This window comes from Balaenoptera ricei, chromosome 2 (assembly GCF_028023285.1).
Source record: "Balaenoptera ricei isolate mBalRic1 chromosome 2, mBalRic1.hap2, whole genome shotgun sequence".
Lineage (NCBI taxonomy): Eukaryota > Metazoa > Chordata > Mammalia > Artiodactyla > Balaenopteridae > Balaenoptera > Balaenoptera ricei.
The window spans coordinates 51,080,253-51,095,943 of record NC_082640.1 but is presented as its reverse complement, the minus strand read 5'-3'; the positions used below and the strand labels follow the sequence as shown (position 1 = coordinate 51,095,943).

The 15,691-nt window shown below is 45.8% G+C and overlaps 1 protein-coding gene across 8 annotated transcripts in view; it reads left to right on the top strand.

The window, feature by feature from the left end:
• The window catches only part of ADAMTS17 (ADAM metallopeptidase with thrombospondin type 1 motif 17), a 359,201-nt gene that overhangs the window by 270,496 nt on the left and 73,014 nt on the right, over positions 1 to 15,691 (top strand). For all 8 annotated transcript variants that reach the window (XM_059912613.1, XM_059912610.1, XM_059912612.1 and 5 more), the window contains exons 17-19: positions 3,590 to 3,747; positions 6,700 to 6,859; positions 9,009 to 9,144. In XM_059912613.1, the coding sequence (XP_059768596.1) occupies positions 3,590 to 3,747; positions 6,700 to 6,859; positions 9,009 to 9,144 (454 nt within the window). The remainder of the gene's footprint in view (positions 1 to 3,589; positions 3,748 to 6,699; positions 6,860 to 9,008; positions 9,145 to 15,691) is intronic.

The following is a 15,691-nucleotide window of genomic DNA, read 5'->3' as shown; positions in this document are numbered from 1 at the left end:
TTCCCAAGGTGAATGAAAGTCTTAGAATTGACTCTTACCTTCCAGGGTTGGGTGATGGGTGCACTCCTGGAGCTGGGGTGGAGTTTGGGGTCAGCCCCACGTGACTGGGGGAAGAACACATCCCCAAAAGCTCCTCTGGGCGTTGTTACTTGCAGAAGGAGAGAGAGATGGCAGGCAGCAACACACTAGATGCTCACAGAAGCCCTAAGACAGAACAAGGCCAGGGCCCAGCCCAGGGCACTGAACGCAGGAGTCGACTGGGGCACACGCGTGGGCTGAGACAGGAGGAGAGGGCCGCCCCAATGTGCACCTGGTCTCTGTGTGGGAAATGGGTTCTGTGGGGTGACCCCAGCATGACGGGGGTCAGCAGACAGCTTTACACAAACTCGTTCTGCTCATCTCTCTGATTCTCAGTTTCAAGGGTTCTCAACATGCTCATGTCCCCACCCCAGTGACAACGACAGTGAGCCTTCTCTTTCCTTCTCCACCTCCGTAGCCCCTCTCTGTCACCTTCTCTTCCCAATCAGACTTCCAATATTCCTTCACCTTCCACTTGCTTCTTCACATGGGGCAGGGTACCTTTCTCCCTCCACCACCCTGCACAGAAACTGAGCTTAACAAGGAGGCAAGGAGCAACAGCCCAAGCTGCCCACACGCTCCAGGCCACCTCTTCTCCCTGCTTTTCCTGCAGTCTGAGCTCAGGGCTCCTCCTTCAGAAGGCCTTCCCCACCTGCCCCAATCTCTGCCCACACAAGCGTGCACGGGCCCCAGACTAGCCTCTGTCACTGAGCTTCTGGAAGTGTATCGTGTTTATCTGTCTTCTCACCCGTCTCCCTTTCAAACATTGAGCTCCCAAGGGCAGGAGCTGTGCCTTCATCACCAGCTACAAGGCCCTCAGAAGAAGGTGAGGGATTGGTGTAGGGATGTGTCGGCTGCTCCCTGTGCTTCCCTGACTTGTTTTTACTGAGGCTTTTCTTTTTTTTATTTAATTTATTTATTTTTGGCTGTGTTGGGTCTTTGCTGCTGCGCACAGGCTTTCTCTAGCTGCGGTGAGCAGGGGCTACTCTTTGTTGTGGTGTGCGGGCTTTTATTGTGGTGGCTTCTCTTGTTGCAGAGCATGGGCTCTAGGCGCATGGGCTTCAGTAGTTGTGGCTCGCAGGCTCTAGAGCGCAGGCTCAGTAGTTGTGGTGCACAGGCTTCGTTGCTCCATGGCATGTGGGATCTTCCCAGACCAGGGCTTGAACCCGTGTCCCCTGCATTGGCAGATGGATTCTTAACCACTGCGCCACCAGGGAAGCCCCTACTGAGGCTTTTCTTAAAGGTTTCTGTTCCCTCATTTGTCTGCTACTTCCCACCAGCCTGTACTGATTCTGAAAACCAAATTTACATATGCATGTGCAAGAAACAATTTTCCAAACCTTCAGAGAAATTGAAAGAACAGTGAACACCCATACAGCCTTAGCCTAGACACCCGAGTAGCTAACATGACCAAAAGTATTTTTAGGTTATTAGTTCACTGGAAGCTGTGGAAAACCATAACTTTAGTTATTTTTATGAGGGTATGTAGAACGTGAGACCCCCCCCCACAGCAATTTGAGCTTGGAATTTGCTCTCTTTGAGAATATGACATTTGCACATTTCAGTGTCTATCATAAAACTCTAGACTGATGCTATAACCTAAAGAATGTGGGAGCTTGGTCTGTTTAGATTCAGTTCTCCACATGACAATGTAATAGCTGTGTGACTTTAGGCAGGTTACTTAACCTCTCTGTGCCCCCATTTCCACATCTGTGAAAAGAGAAAAATAATCCTTTACCTCAGAGAGTTGTTGGGAAGGTTAAATGGGTAAAAGCATATGGAGGAGCTAAACCAGAGAATGTGTCCCTTGAATGGGGACTTGCAGGCAGTGGCTGAGGAAGAGAAAAAGGCACAGAAATTGTGAGTATCCCAACAGTCTCGCTTCCTTCCAGTAGCCAGGAAATCTCGATAGTAGGCAGAATTTCTTGAAGGGAAGCATTCGATTCTAAGTGGTAGAGCTTTCTCTTTTCGAAGGCTTCCCTGGAGTCCTGTAATCCCCAGCCACTCACTGGGCAGCCACCCTGAGTATGAACCCCCTCCTGGAAGCCACCCTGCTGGAAAGCAGCCCTTCCCAGGTCCCTCAGTTTCTTGGCGGTTCCTGTAAGCACAGAGTCCTGAGCGTGCACCACCCCCTTAGGGGCCAGGAGAGCCTGCTGGGACCATTGTGTCCTGCAGACGAGGAAGCGGAGGCCAGCATCCCCCAGCTGCTTGTGGCTTGACCAGGACTGGACCCACCGGGTCCTAACCCAGCCAGGGGCTCGTGGACTCAGGGTTAACCGAAACCACTTTTGGGTTTCAACTCCCATTATCCAAAATCGGTATTAAATGTGGGCATTTTATTAATATTTCTGGCCTCATAAGCAGAGAGTAGGGAATGGGATAGAACCTGATTTCGCTGATTGTGGGTTGAGCAGGGTCCCAAGGTGATTGAGAGCATCTGGTTCTCAGGGGACTCTAGCTGCACTGGCAGAGAGCATGGCATTGGACTTGGGGTGCACGGAAAGTTTTATTTTTTGAGTGACATAAAGACTTACTGTCACCCATTTTCATTTGCCACCTTCTCCAAAATGCCAGAGTAGGTTCTAGTTATTTCTTTCTTTCCTGAATAACAAAACAACGCAAAAAAACAGAATTTCACTGCAGAATGCTCCCTCATGAGAACCACATGACTCTAAAACCTAAGTGAGGAAACAACAAAGAAAGTCACTGGTGAGCACTCAGATAATAATAAATATATGGCTTGTGTGGAAAACCAAATCTTTGCTATGGCCAATCAGCAAGATGTCGATTCCTTGTCAGTTCCAACACACTTTGTACGGAGTGTGAGGGAGCAAAGTGTGAACCCAGCAAAGGCCACAAAGCTGAGGGTGGGAGGGCCCCCACCACCCACAAGACATCGGCTCACTGTTACTGCCATGCCTGTAGGCAGCTCAGGCTTCCAGACTCTCGTGTTTGGTAGAATGACACTTGTTTCTTGAAGGAGCATCTGCTTTACTAATCTAGGGCTATCAAATCCTTGAGAGGCATTGGAGTTAGGCTGCCCTCTAAAAAGCCCCAGGTGGGTAAGAGTAAAATGAAGGATGAATTTTGCTAAAGCTACAAATCCTGTTTTGTAGCCTTGTACACGTTAAAATAGAATCTATTCATCAGGTGGAAAACCCCCTACTCTGTAAATCTCGTGAAATGTGATTGGGCTGTGGCTGTCTCCATTCTCTGGCGCTCCTCCCCGCACCCGCCACCGAGTGAGCTGATTCTGAGACAGCGGCCCATGGTCAGAGGTGTAGGAGTCACGACAGCTGTCTCTCGGAGGGTCCTGGGGTCAGGAGCTGTTCTCTCCCTGTAAGCCAGGCTTCTGTTCTCAAAGAAAGCTCCCTTTCTCTCACTGCAGGCCTCCCTCTTCTCCCCTGTGGAGGTAGAGAGTGAGACCTCCAACCCACCGCTCAGGACACCCTGACTCCCTTCAAAGACAGACTGACTCCCCCGATTCCATGGTGTTCCATTTTCTTTCTAGCTCTCAAAGACTCCAGCAAGAGATCCATCAACAGTGACTGGAAGATAGAGCTCCCTGGAGAGTTCCAGATTGCAGGCACGACCGTCCGCTACGTTAGAAGGGGCCTGTGGGAGAAAATTTCCGCCAAGGGACCAACCAAAATGCCTCTGCATTTGATGGTAATTTGCCGTACTTTTGCATTTGTCTTGAGACCGCTGGCTCCAAGAGGTCTACCAGTTGACTTCTTCCCTGAGACCCTGTGGGGAGGAGGTACACCTGGTTCCTGGTGGTTTACCTGGCCGCCTGCTGCTCATGTCTCTCTCTTCGTCTTTTCTTATCTAATCCCTTTGCCACATGCTTCAAAATTCTGCCCTCTCAAAATTTTGCCCTAGCTCTTTACTGGCAGAACTCCCATCTTTTCCAAAAGGAACCACCTCCAGGAAGGAAATGCTTAGCCATGTGGCCGCCAGGGAGACTTGGCATTATTAAGCAGACAGCCCCACTCAAAGTCTATGTTTTAATATCAGATGGCTTAGATTTGCCCCACAGTTTGTATATCCACATCGGAAACTACCTTTTGGAAATGAACTGTTGACTCTGTTTCCAAACCAAAACCACTCAGGTTTTCCAGACTCTGCTTGCAACAAGGATTCAGGAATCAAGGGAGAACCAGATTCTACTGGCCTATTTACTCCCCAGGTGGCCTCGAGAAATCATGCAATCAGGCCAGATCAGGGCACTCTGGTCTTGTGTGTTGTCTCAGGGAGGATCCCATGCAAACCACTGAAACATCTGGTTATGCTGCCTTTTAAGAATGTGAAAGATCTCCAGGGACAGGAATGCCACCGTTGCCTTCTCAGGGTTCAGGACTTCTCGTGACTAACTTTTGATAGCTTGTAATTATTGATTCCATGTCTCCTTCCAAAGAATGGGAGTTGTGACAGCTTGTGTGCCTGCAATCAAAGCACATTTTGTCCTCCATGCCTGCCAAAGTCTCTACTTGGAAGTTCTTATCTCCCCATTAATTTGTGGTCACTGGCAACCTGCAGCTGTTCAAGATTAGGTGACACACAAGAGATTCCCAGGCCACTTCCCAGGGACTCTCCTGAGGAGACCAGCTCTGCGTGTGAGCAGAGATGTCACCCACAGTGGCCCTAACCCTGTTACAATTTCTGATAAGAGTAAGGGGAGCCAGTTTCCACAGATGACATAAACTGTCCAGAAATCTATCAGTGCAACACTCCACACACTAAATCTACTGCAGGTATATACTTGCAAGTTGATTTCTGGGACCTAAGAACCGGTACCTAAGTCATTTCTCTGTGATTAGATTGTTTCCTAATCTAAGTCATTGGAACAAATCCTCCTGTCCTGAGTTAAAAGCAGTCATTCAGAGGGACTAAAAGAGGAAGTAAAAAACAAGATAAAACCCAAGATAGCAGCATCACCTTTAGCATGTGAATTTGCTTTTCTAGCAAACACCAAGATGGGCCTATTTCCTTTCTTTCCCAAAAGCTTTCATAAACTGTGAGTGAATCACAGCCCATTAAAGCAAATGCACAGCCTGAATTCATTCAGACCATAATAAACAAAACTCCAGGAAAGCAATAACTACCACAGCTGAAGTTCCTGCCCTCTTGAACATTAATCACTTTTCTCTCTTGAAATATAATTGTTACTACCAGTTTTTTAACCTAGAAACGAGAGGAGCCCATCTGCCTCTGAAGGGAAATCCATTGTCCCCTAACTGAGGTGTCCACATTGCTTGCAGGGTCAGGAGCACCCGTAGAGCCACGGGGACCTGCATTTGAAAGCAATTATGCACACGCATACAAATTATATGTGGCTACAAAATTGCATGAAATTGGTTTCATATGGATTCTCAATTCACCAGTCTTATTCCCATACTGAGATAATAAAGATCTCTTTTAAAGCCTTTTTTTTTTAAAAAAAACTGGAGGCATTTCTCCAAATGCATTACTGCAAGTCTCTTTCTTGGAGAAGTGGATGTTTATTCAGTTCGGGCTGCTCTTAGCACCCCACCCCACCCCGCCTGCAACTGCAGCCCTTGGAGGGCTGGGAGATGCTTGGGAGGGAGGGCGGCTCCTGTCGTCCAGCACACCGTCCATCTGGCCTCCCCAGGTCAGGTGGAGCACCCTCTGCCTGCAGCTCCTGCGGGCCGGCTCTCCCAGACCCCGGGCTGGAAGTGAAGTTGCTAGCTGCTTAGACCCAGGACCGCCCCCTGGTTCCAAGCCTAGCCTGAGGACATACAACCCACAGCCAGGCCACTTGAAGCTCCCACAAGAGTGCTTCTTTTGCACCGTTACGTACACGTAGAGAAATAAAGCCAGTGGAGCACCTCTCTCTCTACAGGGCTTGAAACATGCATTACCAAACAAAGAGCAGGCCCTTCCAGTTCCCACTTACTAGGATTTCAGACCCAGGGGTTCCCAAGCTGCACGATGATGGCTCCCCTCCCCTCACTCCCAGCTTTAAGCCCTGCGCCAGGCTGTGCCACCCTGTGGGCATCGTCATCATCCTAGCTCCCATGGCAGCAGGAAGGCTCCTACATCCTTGACAGGCATCCCCAAGGTTCCCCTGCAGGGGGCTGTGTCTACCCTTGAGCCTGCCTTACACATAGCAGTGACTGGTGCTCGGGGTGTGAAGAGTGGTGTTCATTTTCAAAGAAGTAGAGTAACCCTACTTGTTTAGATGCCTGTTTAGGAAAAGCAGTATATTTGTGTCTTTCTCGCCTGTAAGGGCAGCTTTGTGGGTGACTGTGGGAACGGGTACTTTGCTCTGCCTGGAGCAGCTCTCCATGTAACGTGCAGTTAGAGCCCACAGATTTGCTAATCCCCAAATCCCTCGTCTAAACGAGTCCTCTCTCCAGTGGAAAAGAGTAGAACTCCCTGCCGATGGTTTACATAAGCTCCTGCCCTGAATTTGAGTATCTAGGGAACCCAAGACTGAAATAAAGGTGTGCCCCTGGAATGAACCTGTTTTGAAACCCTGAAAAGAACAGGTTCCCCCTGGTAGGGAGACAGCCACAGCATGGCTTGGCTTGCAAGTTCAGCAATCCTGGGAGCTTTCGCTTTATTTCAAAATGGCCTTTTATTTTGCTGCTGATCCAGGTGTTGTTATTTCATGACCAAAATTATGGAATTCATTACGAATACACCATTCCCGTAAACTACACTGCTGAAAATCAAAGTGAACCAGAAAAACCGCAGGACTCCTTGTTCATCTGGACCCACAGCAGCTGGGAAGGTTGCAGTGTGCAGTGCGGAGGAGGTGAGCAGTAGGGTCACGGGCTCATGGGGTGTGGGTTTTTGTCAAACAGAGAAGTGAATTCAGGGCACTCCATGGCGGGTGCACAGAGCCTGGGAAAGGCTAGCCACATAACCTGTATTTCCATGGAATGTAACCACGTCCCACTGCAAATCTCTCTGCAAAACACTTGGACAGAGTCTTCCAAACTCCTGCATGCTGGAGTTGTGCCCAGCTTTGCCTATGGCATGGGGCCCTTGGATGCTGATCCGAGTGGAGGTTTGGCTGATGTATGGTTGTGTCACAAGTGTGACAGGTGACCCTGGGAATGAACAGAACAGACTTCCATCTGTTGCTGTTTGGTAGAGGGGCACTGGAAGATGTTCTGACCCTCAAATACCCTTTCCTTTTTGCCCCAGTGACCAATGGAAATACAGGAAAACTAATGGAACCAACAGTAATACAATGGAAAGAAAAAGTCCTCCAACTCCAGTGAAACGTTCAGAGCCTGAGTCCTGGCTTCATGATTTGCCTCCATATATTAGCAGATGATTTACTCTCTCTATGCTGATCAACCCTCATGCCCACTGCAGGGAGGAGACTCAAATACTGCAAAAATCGATATGAACAAAAGGCATCGTAGTCATTACTGTGTTGTTTAGGAGGAGCGGTTGGAAGCATTCTGAACTCTTAGCCAGCAGACCCCTTAGTACAGTGTATTCTATCACCCTGACAGGACACACAGGGGGGTCATGGGGAATGGATGCAGGATGGGTAAATTTTGATGGACACAGAGTTAGAACAGAAGGTTGACCTGGACTCTGGAATACCAACCCAGAGGGTGGGCTGGCAGGTGGGACCTGGGCATAGCCTCACCGACACTCAGTCCTGTGGGGCTGATGGCACCAAACTTTTCCACTGGGGCAGCTTGCTACAAACTAAGCGTGGCCCAAATGGAAGAGTTAGCAGGCTCCGTTCGTTGGGGGGCAAGGGGGTACTGTTCTGCTGCTGTCACTACTGGCATCCTTTTATGGCTCCCTGACTTCCAGCTCCCTGACCTGCAGCGCAAACCGAAATCTGGCTTGAGGCAGCTCTGTGCTTTCTATGCTTACACAAGTTGAGGGCTCCATAATTTTCAGTCACTTCTCCATGACAAATTCCCCAGGAGACAGATTGGTTGAGGAGTGTGGGATCCATATAGTCGTGCTTGACTTCCTGTTAATCTTTTATCATGACACTTCCCAAATAATAACAATAGGAATATAGCTAACATGAAGTGTTAACCCCTGCCAGGTTCTCTTCTAAGCATTTTATATGTATCAATTCATTTTAACCATCCCTAAAGCACCCTAAGGCATAGTGAAGTTAAGCGAGTCAGTCCAGTGGAGGAAAACAAGGCACAGAAACGTGAGGGCTAAGTAGCAATCCTATGCTCACTGTGCTAGTGAGTAAGCCAAGTCTGAACCCAGACAGCCTGGTTCCAAAGGCCGCCCTTCTAGCTCCCAATCATTCACCCCCACTCCTAACAAAGTCATGGACAAGTAGTGTGCAGGGTGCTTTGGGAACACCCAAAAGAATGACTACATCCAGCTGGGGTGACCGGTTAGTGAAGCTTCCCAAGAGCACGTGAGGCTTAGGCACGAGCGGCAGTTGATGGAGAGACAAATTCTCAGGTTGGGTCTGTGTCCTTCAGACTAGCCTTCCTGTTTCTCACTTCTCTCCAGCAAGTAGGAGTTCTGTAATAAGTAGCCATCATCTCTGATGAGGGCTGATATACAGTTGTTTAATCAAGACCAGATCTCCATAGACTTTAAACATCAAATGAACAGATACAGAGATTGGCAATCTTTGTTGGAAATTAAAGACCCAAATCACAACTTGACGTCAATGAACCCCAAGCTTTCCAAGGACATGGCTGATCTGAAGTGTTGCCTCTTTCTGATCCTGTTCTAGAATCTTTCTCCTGCCCCATGCTGCCCCTGCCATGTCTTACACACCCTCATCCCAAAGATTATGGTTCTCCCTCTCTGACAAACAACAAAGCATTACAATAGTCACTTTAAATGACAAACTGATCAAAAGATGCACCTGAACACTCCTCCATAAGGTGAATGAATGGCCTTACCAGGTGTGTGTACCACGACCTCTCAGTTCTGTGTGGTTTGGTTTCCAGGGGAACGCAGAACCATCGTGTCCTGCACACGGATTGTTAACAAGACCACGACTCTGGTGAATGACAGTGACTGCCCTCAAGCCAGCCGTCCGGAGCCCCAGATCCGAAGGTGCAACTTGCACCCATGCCAGTCACGGTAAGGAGCTGTGTTCTCAAGTTTGGACCCTCCAGGGTAAAGCAGCAACGCCCATGAATGGGGGACGGTGACGCACAGTTAATACCACAGTCTTGCTCTGTGTTCCATTGTTGTTTCTGAGTGATTTCTGCTTGCTCAAAATACTGAATTTCTGGCTACTAAGCCAGAACTTTGATAGGAGTGTACAGTCCTCACTGGAAGGCATCTCATAGGGGGCCATCTAGTGAAAAAAGAAATAACCATCCCGCATACTTTCAACTGGTATATGTCAACTCCTCCTCCAAATTACTGTGTCTTGGAGAAAAAGGAAATCAGTGTCATAGTATGAGCACCCGTGAGTAGGTGTACATAGGTTAGTGTTTGTGATTGGTCTATTTCAGTGGCTGAAATGAATGTCAGTAAGTTATTTTTTGTTTGGGATCCATCAGAACTTCTGTTTCCAACCCTAGCTTTCATGGCCGTGTACTTGTGTGCTCTGAAGTGAATTCTCTTGGGTTGTTAGCTGAGAAGAATTGTGTGAAATGTGTTCATCAGTTAAGCCTCCTTATTTCCACTTTAGTGGGTCTTTGCATCTTACTCTGCTGTATTATGTAATATCACCACCGGCCTCCCGTTCTGCCCTGGGTTGAGGTGCATGGTTTTTGTTTTGTGGTTCTGTGCATCGGGTTAGGCATGTTTAGCTTTTGTAAAGAGGCTGGACTTTTAACCTGGCAGTTTTTTGGGTTTCTTAAGCTTGATCCGTACCACTTGCCTGGTGAAAAGGTTTCACAAAGCATTTAGTTTTCGTGCTGACCCTGTTTTCTTTGTCAAACTGGTAAAATGTGTATGAATGAAAGTGGGAAGACAGGAAGGAAAGTGAGGTGAGACTTGTTTCATTGGTTTTATGTGGTCCTTTTAAAATTAAGAATGAAATCCTACCCTAATGCTGATGGTCATGAGGAATAGCTCACTTCTGCAAGTCCTGAGCATGCTGGGTGTGAACAGCCATCCAGCAAACCTATCAGTTGATTGATCAATCTATCCATCAATCAATCAATCACACACATGTGGGGCCAAAGAAGGAAGGACTTGCAAGCGTGAAGACTTAAATATCAGACAAACCACAGTCTCTTTTCCTGAAAGCAGAGACAGCTGGCTCTTGTGATATGATTAGAAAGGAGAATAAGTGACTCTAGAAGAGGAGAGGTCAGCATGGGTTCAAGGGCATGATTGAGCAAGAAAGATCCTAGGGACCCATTCAAGAATCATATTTTACAGTCATTTATGTTTTCATATTGTTTTAGTATCAAAATATTTTAAAATTATGCACAGAAATGAAATATATGAAACATGAAATCAGAGTTGCTCTGATTGAGGGAAGAGTAGCCCAGTGTACTCGGCCTTCCCCTCATCTCACAGTAGGCCCACAGGACCTCTGTGAAACACCAAGGAATAAAGTTTAAAAACTGTCAGTCAATGATTCTGCTTCCCATAATGATGGAGTAGCTCGTATTGGACCAAACCTCAGTATTCTCCTAGAATGATACTCTAGAGCTGTGCTGATCAATATGGTAGCCACTAGCTAGTCCAAATCAAGATGTGTTATAAAGGTAAAATACATACCATACTTCAAAGATTTAGTATGGAAAGATATTGTAAAATATCTTAATAATTTTTAATATTGATTACATGTTGAAATAATTACATTTTGAATACATTGGGTCAAATACAGTATATTATTATTATTTTTTTTTTTTAAGAAATGCCTTCCTTTTTTTTTTTTATAAACAGTTTCACTTAATTTTTATTTATTTATTTATGGCTGTGTTGGGTCTTTGTTTCTGTGCGAGGGCTCTCTCCAGTTGTGGCAAGTGGGGGCCACTCTTCATCGCAGTGCGCGGGCCTCTCACTATCGCGGCCTCTCTTGTTGCGGAGCACAGGCTCCAGACGCACAGGCTCAGTAGTTGTGGCTCACGGGCCCAGTTGCTCTGCGGCATGTGGGATCTTCCCAGACCAGGGCTCGAACCCATGTCCCCTGCATTGGCAGGCAGATTCCTAACCACTGCGCCACCAGGGAAGCCCGAGTATATTATTAAAATTTATTAATATGTTAAAGTCACCTGTTTCTTTTACTTTTTTAATATGGATAGTAGAAAATTAAAATTACATATGTGGCTCATGTTTTATTTCTATTGAACAGCACTGCTATAGATTAACATAACATGTACAATGTTCAGGATACAATTCAAAATTACTAGACATACAAAGAAACAGAAAAATGTGACCCATACTCATGAGAGAAGGCAATTAATGGAAACTGACTCCAAAATGACATGTATGTTGGTATTAGCAGACAAGAATTTCAAAGCAGCTATTGTAATTATGCTCAAAGACATAAGGAAAAATATGATCATAATCAATGAACACATATGAAATCTTAGCAGCAAAAAGGAGACACTAAAAAAGAACCAAATTTTAGGACTAGAAAATACAGTATCTGAAATTTTTTAAAAATCATTTGATGGGTCTAACAGCAGATTGGAGATGATGAAAAAAAGATCAGTAAACCTGAAGACAAAAGAATAGAAATTATCCAATCTGGAAAATGGAAAGAAAAGATTGTTGATAATTTACCTGTGGGAAGATATCAGCCATTTTAAATAAGTATAATTGGAATCACAGAAGGAGAGGAGAGGAAGAATGGACCAGAAAATCATCAATGAATTAAAAACAACCAAAAATTACCCAGAGTTAATCAAAGACGGAAGAGAGGTCACATCTTGAGTACTTCAGCTAGAGCCAGATGAATTCAAAACTCCATAACGAAGCCCTCTAATCATTACACCAAGTGGGTTGATGAAACACCTTTATGATTTTGCCACCCATAGATTTTCTAGAAGACTTTGTTGCACTGCAAAACTAACCAGAAAATCATGTAGAAAAAGACCTACAGAAGAGTCATATGAACAAGCAAGAGTTAACAAAGGTGCAGACTCTACTATTGGTGCCATGGAGCTGCTCTAAGCTTGGACAAAGAACGTCAAGCTTGTATGTGTGGCTCCAGAGTGCTCACAGAGCCCAGGCCTGCAGTCTCGCCATGTTTGAACACAAGTTCAAGCCAAACACACTTTAGGTTAAAACTAACTTCAGAAGCACATTCTTTTTTTTTTTTTTTTAATTTAAAGGCTTGATCAGATTCAGCTTTTTTTTTTTTTTTTTTTTTTTTTTTTAATTTATTTATTTATTTTGGCTACACTGGGTCTTTGTTGCTGCACGCGGGGCCTTCTCTAGTTGCGGCGAGCGGGGGCCACTCTTCGTTGCGTTGCGCGGGCCTCTCATTGCAGTGGCTTCTCTTGTTGTGTGCAGAGCGCAGGCTCCAGGCGCGCGGGCTTCAGTAGTTGTGGCATGTGGGCTCAGTAGTTGTGGCTCGCAGGCTCTAGAGCGCAGTCTCAGTATTTGTGGCGCACGGGCTTAGTTGCTCCGAGGCATGTGGGATCTTCCCGGACCAGGGCTCGAACCCATGTCCCCTGCATTGGCAGGCGGATTCCCAACCACTGCGCCACCAGGGAAGCCCTCAGCTTTTTTTTTAATTTACTTATTTATTTATTTTTGATTTTTGGCTGTGTTGGGTCTTCGTTTCTGTGCGAGGGCTTTCTCTAGTTGTGGCCAGCGGGGGCCACTCTTCATCGCGGTGCGCGGGCCTCTCACTATCGCGGCCTCTCTTGTTGCGGAGCACAGGCTCCAGACGCACAGGCTCAGTAGTTGTGGCTCACGGGCCTAGGTGCTCCGCGGCATGTGGGATCTTCCCAGACCAGGGCTCGAACCCGTGTCGCCTGCACTAGCAGGCAGATTCTCAACCACTGCACCACCAGGGGAGCCCCAGAAGCACATTCTTAGTGTCTCCTTAGAACAAGGGTCAGCAAACTTTTACTGTAAAGGGCTAGATAGTAAATATTTTTGCTTTGTAGGCCATATTCGATCTCTGCTGTCTATTTTTCGTTTTGTTTTATAATCCTTTTAAACATGTAAAAACCATTCTTAGCTCCTGGGCTGTACAATCTGCAGGCCAGACTTGGCGCATGAGTGATAGTTTGCTGGCACTGCCTTAAGTTATTATCTACCCTGGTTTTGCCCACTGAGATGTTGGGATCACAGCCTCAGCATGAGCCCAAGCTCTAAAGGTACCACCTCAGGGAATGCATTCTCTTATTATACAAAGGAGGGCACATTTTTATACTGAGTTACTTTTTATTGCCCGATTATTCAGTACTGTTCTTAAAACCATTCAGCATGGCCCTCAGCACACAGTACAGAGTCAGTAATTTCATTTCTTCAATACGTGTTTATTGAGCATCTTCTCATTCACTAGACCTTGTTCTCGGTACCAAGGTATTTTGAGGTGAGAAAGACAGGCAAGGTCTTTACTCTCAGGTAACTTGATAAATACTAGGTTTCTCCCTCCCACCACTCTCCTTTCTGCCCCACCCCCTTTCATCCCCTTCCCAACTCTGTAAAATCATGTGGATCAGACTTAAAGAATGAATGGAATTTCCAAAAGCAGAGGAGAAAATAAAATTGATAAAAGAGAAGACAGCACCTGGAATTTGCCTCAGAGCCTAGAAAAGAAATGCCTGGATGCCTACTCTAGTCTGGTTTTATTTGTTGATTTGTTTATTTCTTTATTTTGAACCATCTGACTTTGTACTGTTTATTAAAGTGGACACATGGAAGTGAAGTGTCATGACTCATCAAAGAATATTTATTGTTTGGCTAAAGAAATGTGCAATCTGATAGATTTTAAAGCTCTTGCAAATGCCAGCTTTATTTATTTATATACACACACATACATACACAATATACATATATGTGTATATATATATTATATACAGATATTTTATATCTATATACACACACAAACATATTTGGACAGTAAAACTTGAGTTATTGCATAGCATGATCTAGTTGTCATGAGTCTTTCTTAAAACTATAGAGTAATATGGATTTAGGCTAGTAAGTGAAGAAGAGTAAAGAGATTGATCGTAGAAAATAAGTGCTAGACAATCAGAGAGAGATGTAATCCATAAGTGGAAACTGAACTTGGGTCAGGGGGTGGGGTTTGGAGAACTGTGGGGTCTGGAGAAAAAATGGGTGCTTCAGGGGTTTGGGGGTGGGCATGATTGGAAGACAGAGCCTGTCAGCTGGAAGAAGAGCCCAGAACCCAATGGTGTAAACTTTATTTAAAAAGCCAAAATGCAGCATGCTGTTGAACCTGGCAAGGTGAAAGAGCCTTTCTATATTATTTTTACTCTTTGACCTTTAAAAAAACAGAGATGGTTGTCTTTTTCCCTTGTTTTTCTTTATTTCCCCTGATTCCCCCTTTAATTTTCTTCAACCCTCTTTTTCCACTGAGTTCCCGACAGTTTCCTTTACCTTCCCAACTCACACCATTAGCACCTCTTTATTCTAATCCTGCCCCTCACTCTGTGGATACTTCTCTCAAACCCTGCCATAACCATGTGGAGTCTGGAATCTGACACACAGGGCAGATGGCCTCTCTCCAGCATCTTGTATAGCAACACAAACATATCAGCAAACCTGGACCTGACATTGGCAGGAGAGGAAGAAATCACAGATCAGCTCAACTGTCATGACTATGGCCAGCAGCCTTCACCTTGCTGACTACAGTCTGCAGGGAAGTGGCCCTGCCATCATCTGGCATCCAGAGAGTAGCCCTGTGTGCTAGCTCCTTAAGACCCAGTTCCAGGTTGTCCTGGAGCAAGGAGGTGGGCTATGACAGGGAAATGGCCTCATTCTGGAACACATAGCTCATGCTTCACCAGATTTAATATTTTGCAGTCTTTTAGAGCTTACTGGCTACTTGAAAAGGCCATTCTGAGCTATTAGATATTTCCCTATCATATTTATGATTTGAACTTCTTCCTAGGCAGTATATACTGTACTGTACATTGAATTAGGGTGATTCAAAAAAGAATATTCAATATCTTACTGGCAATTGAATTGAATTGAATAGTTGTCTGCAAGGAAGTGTATTTGGATTTTAAATTTGTCCTCTTTGCTCAATTATTTTAACCAGTTTGCCTTGTTTTAGGTTAAAACCGAATGGAATCCCTCATGTTTTTATGAAAGCATGGTCTGTGTGTGTATGTGCTCCTGACTTAAGAATGAAGCCTGTAACATGTGGCTCTTAAGGGACTGCCAAAATCTGAAAAGATACCATTGTTTAATCCATTTCTAGCTGGTGTGAGACTTAAAGCTTTTCTTTCCTACTTTCCTCTAAAATAAAATAGGTAAGTCTAATTGTCACTCCTCTGTTCACCATGCCTTGAATGTGGGAGTCTGGAGGAGGCTGCCCATGGCACTGCCTGCCCCATGTTTCAGAACAGGAGCCTGCAACTCAGGACTGCTCACCAGTAGGGAGGGCAAGGCCTAGGGTTGTATGTCCCCACAGGTCAGCAGTAAGAGCCTAGGAATCTCTAGAGTGGGGCTCCCATCTCTCAGGCTCGGCCCACTCTCCAGATACTTGGACATGTGACCAGAGGTTTGGGAT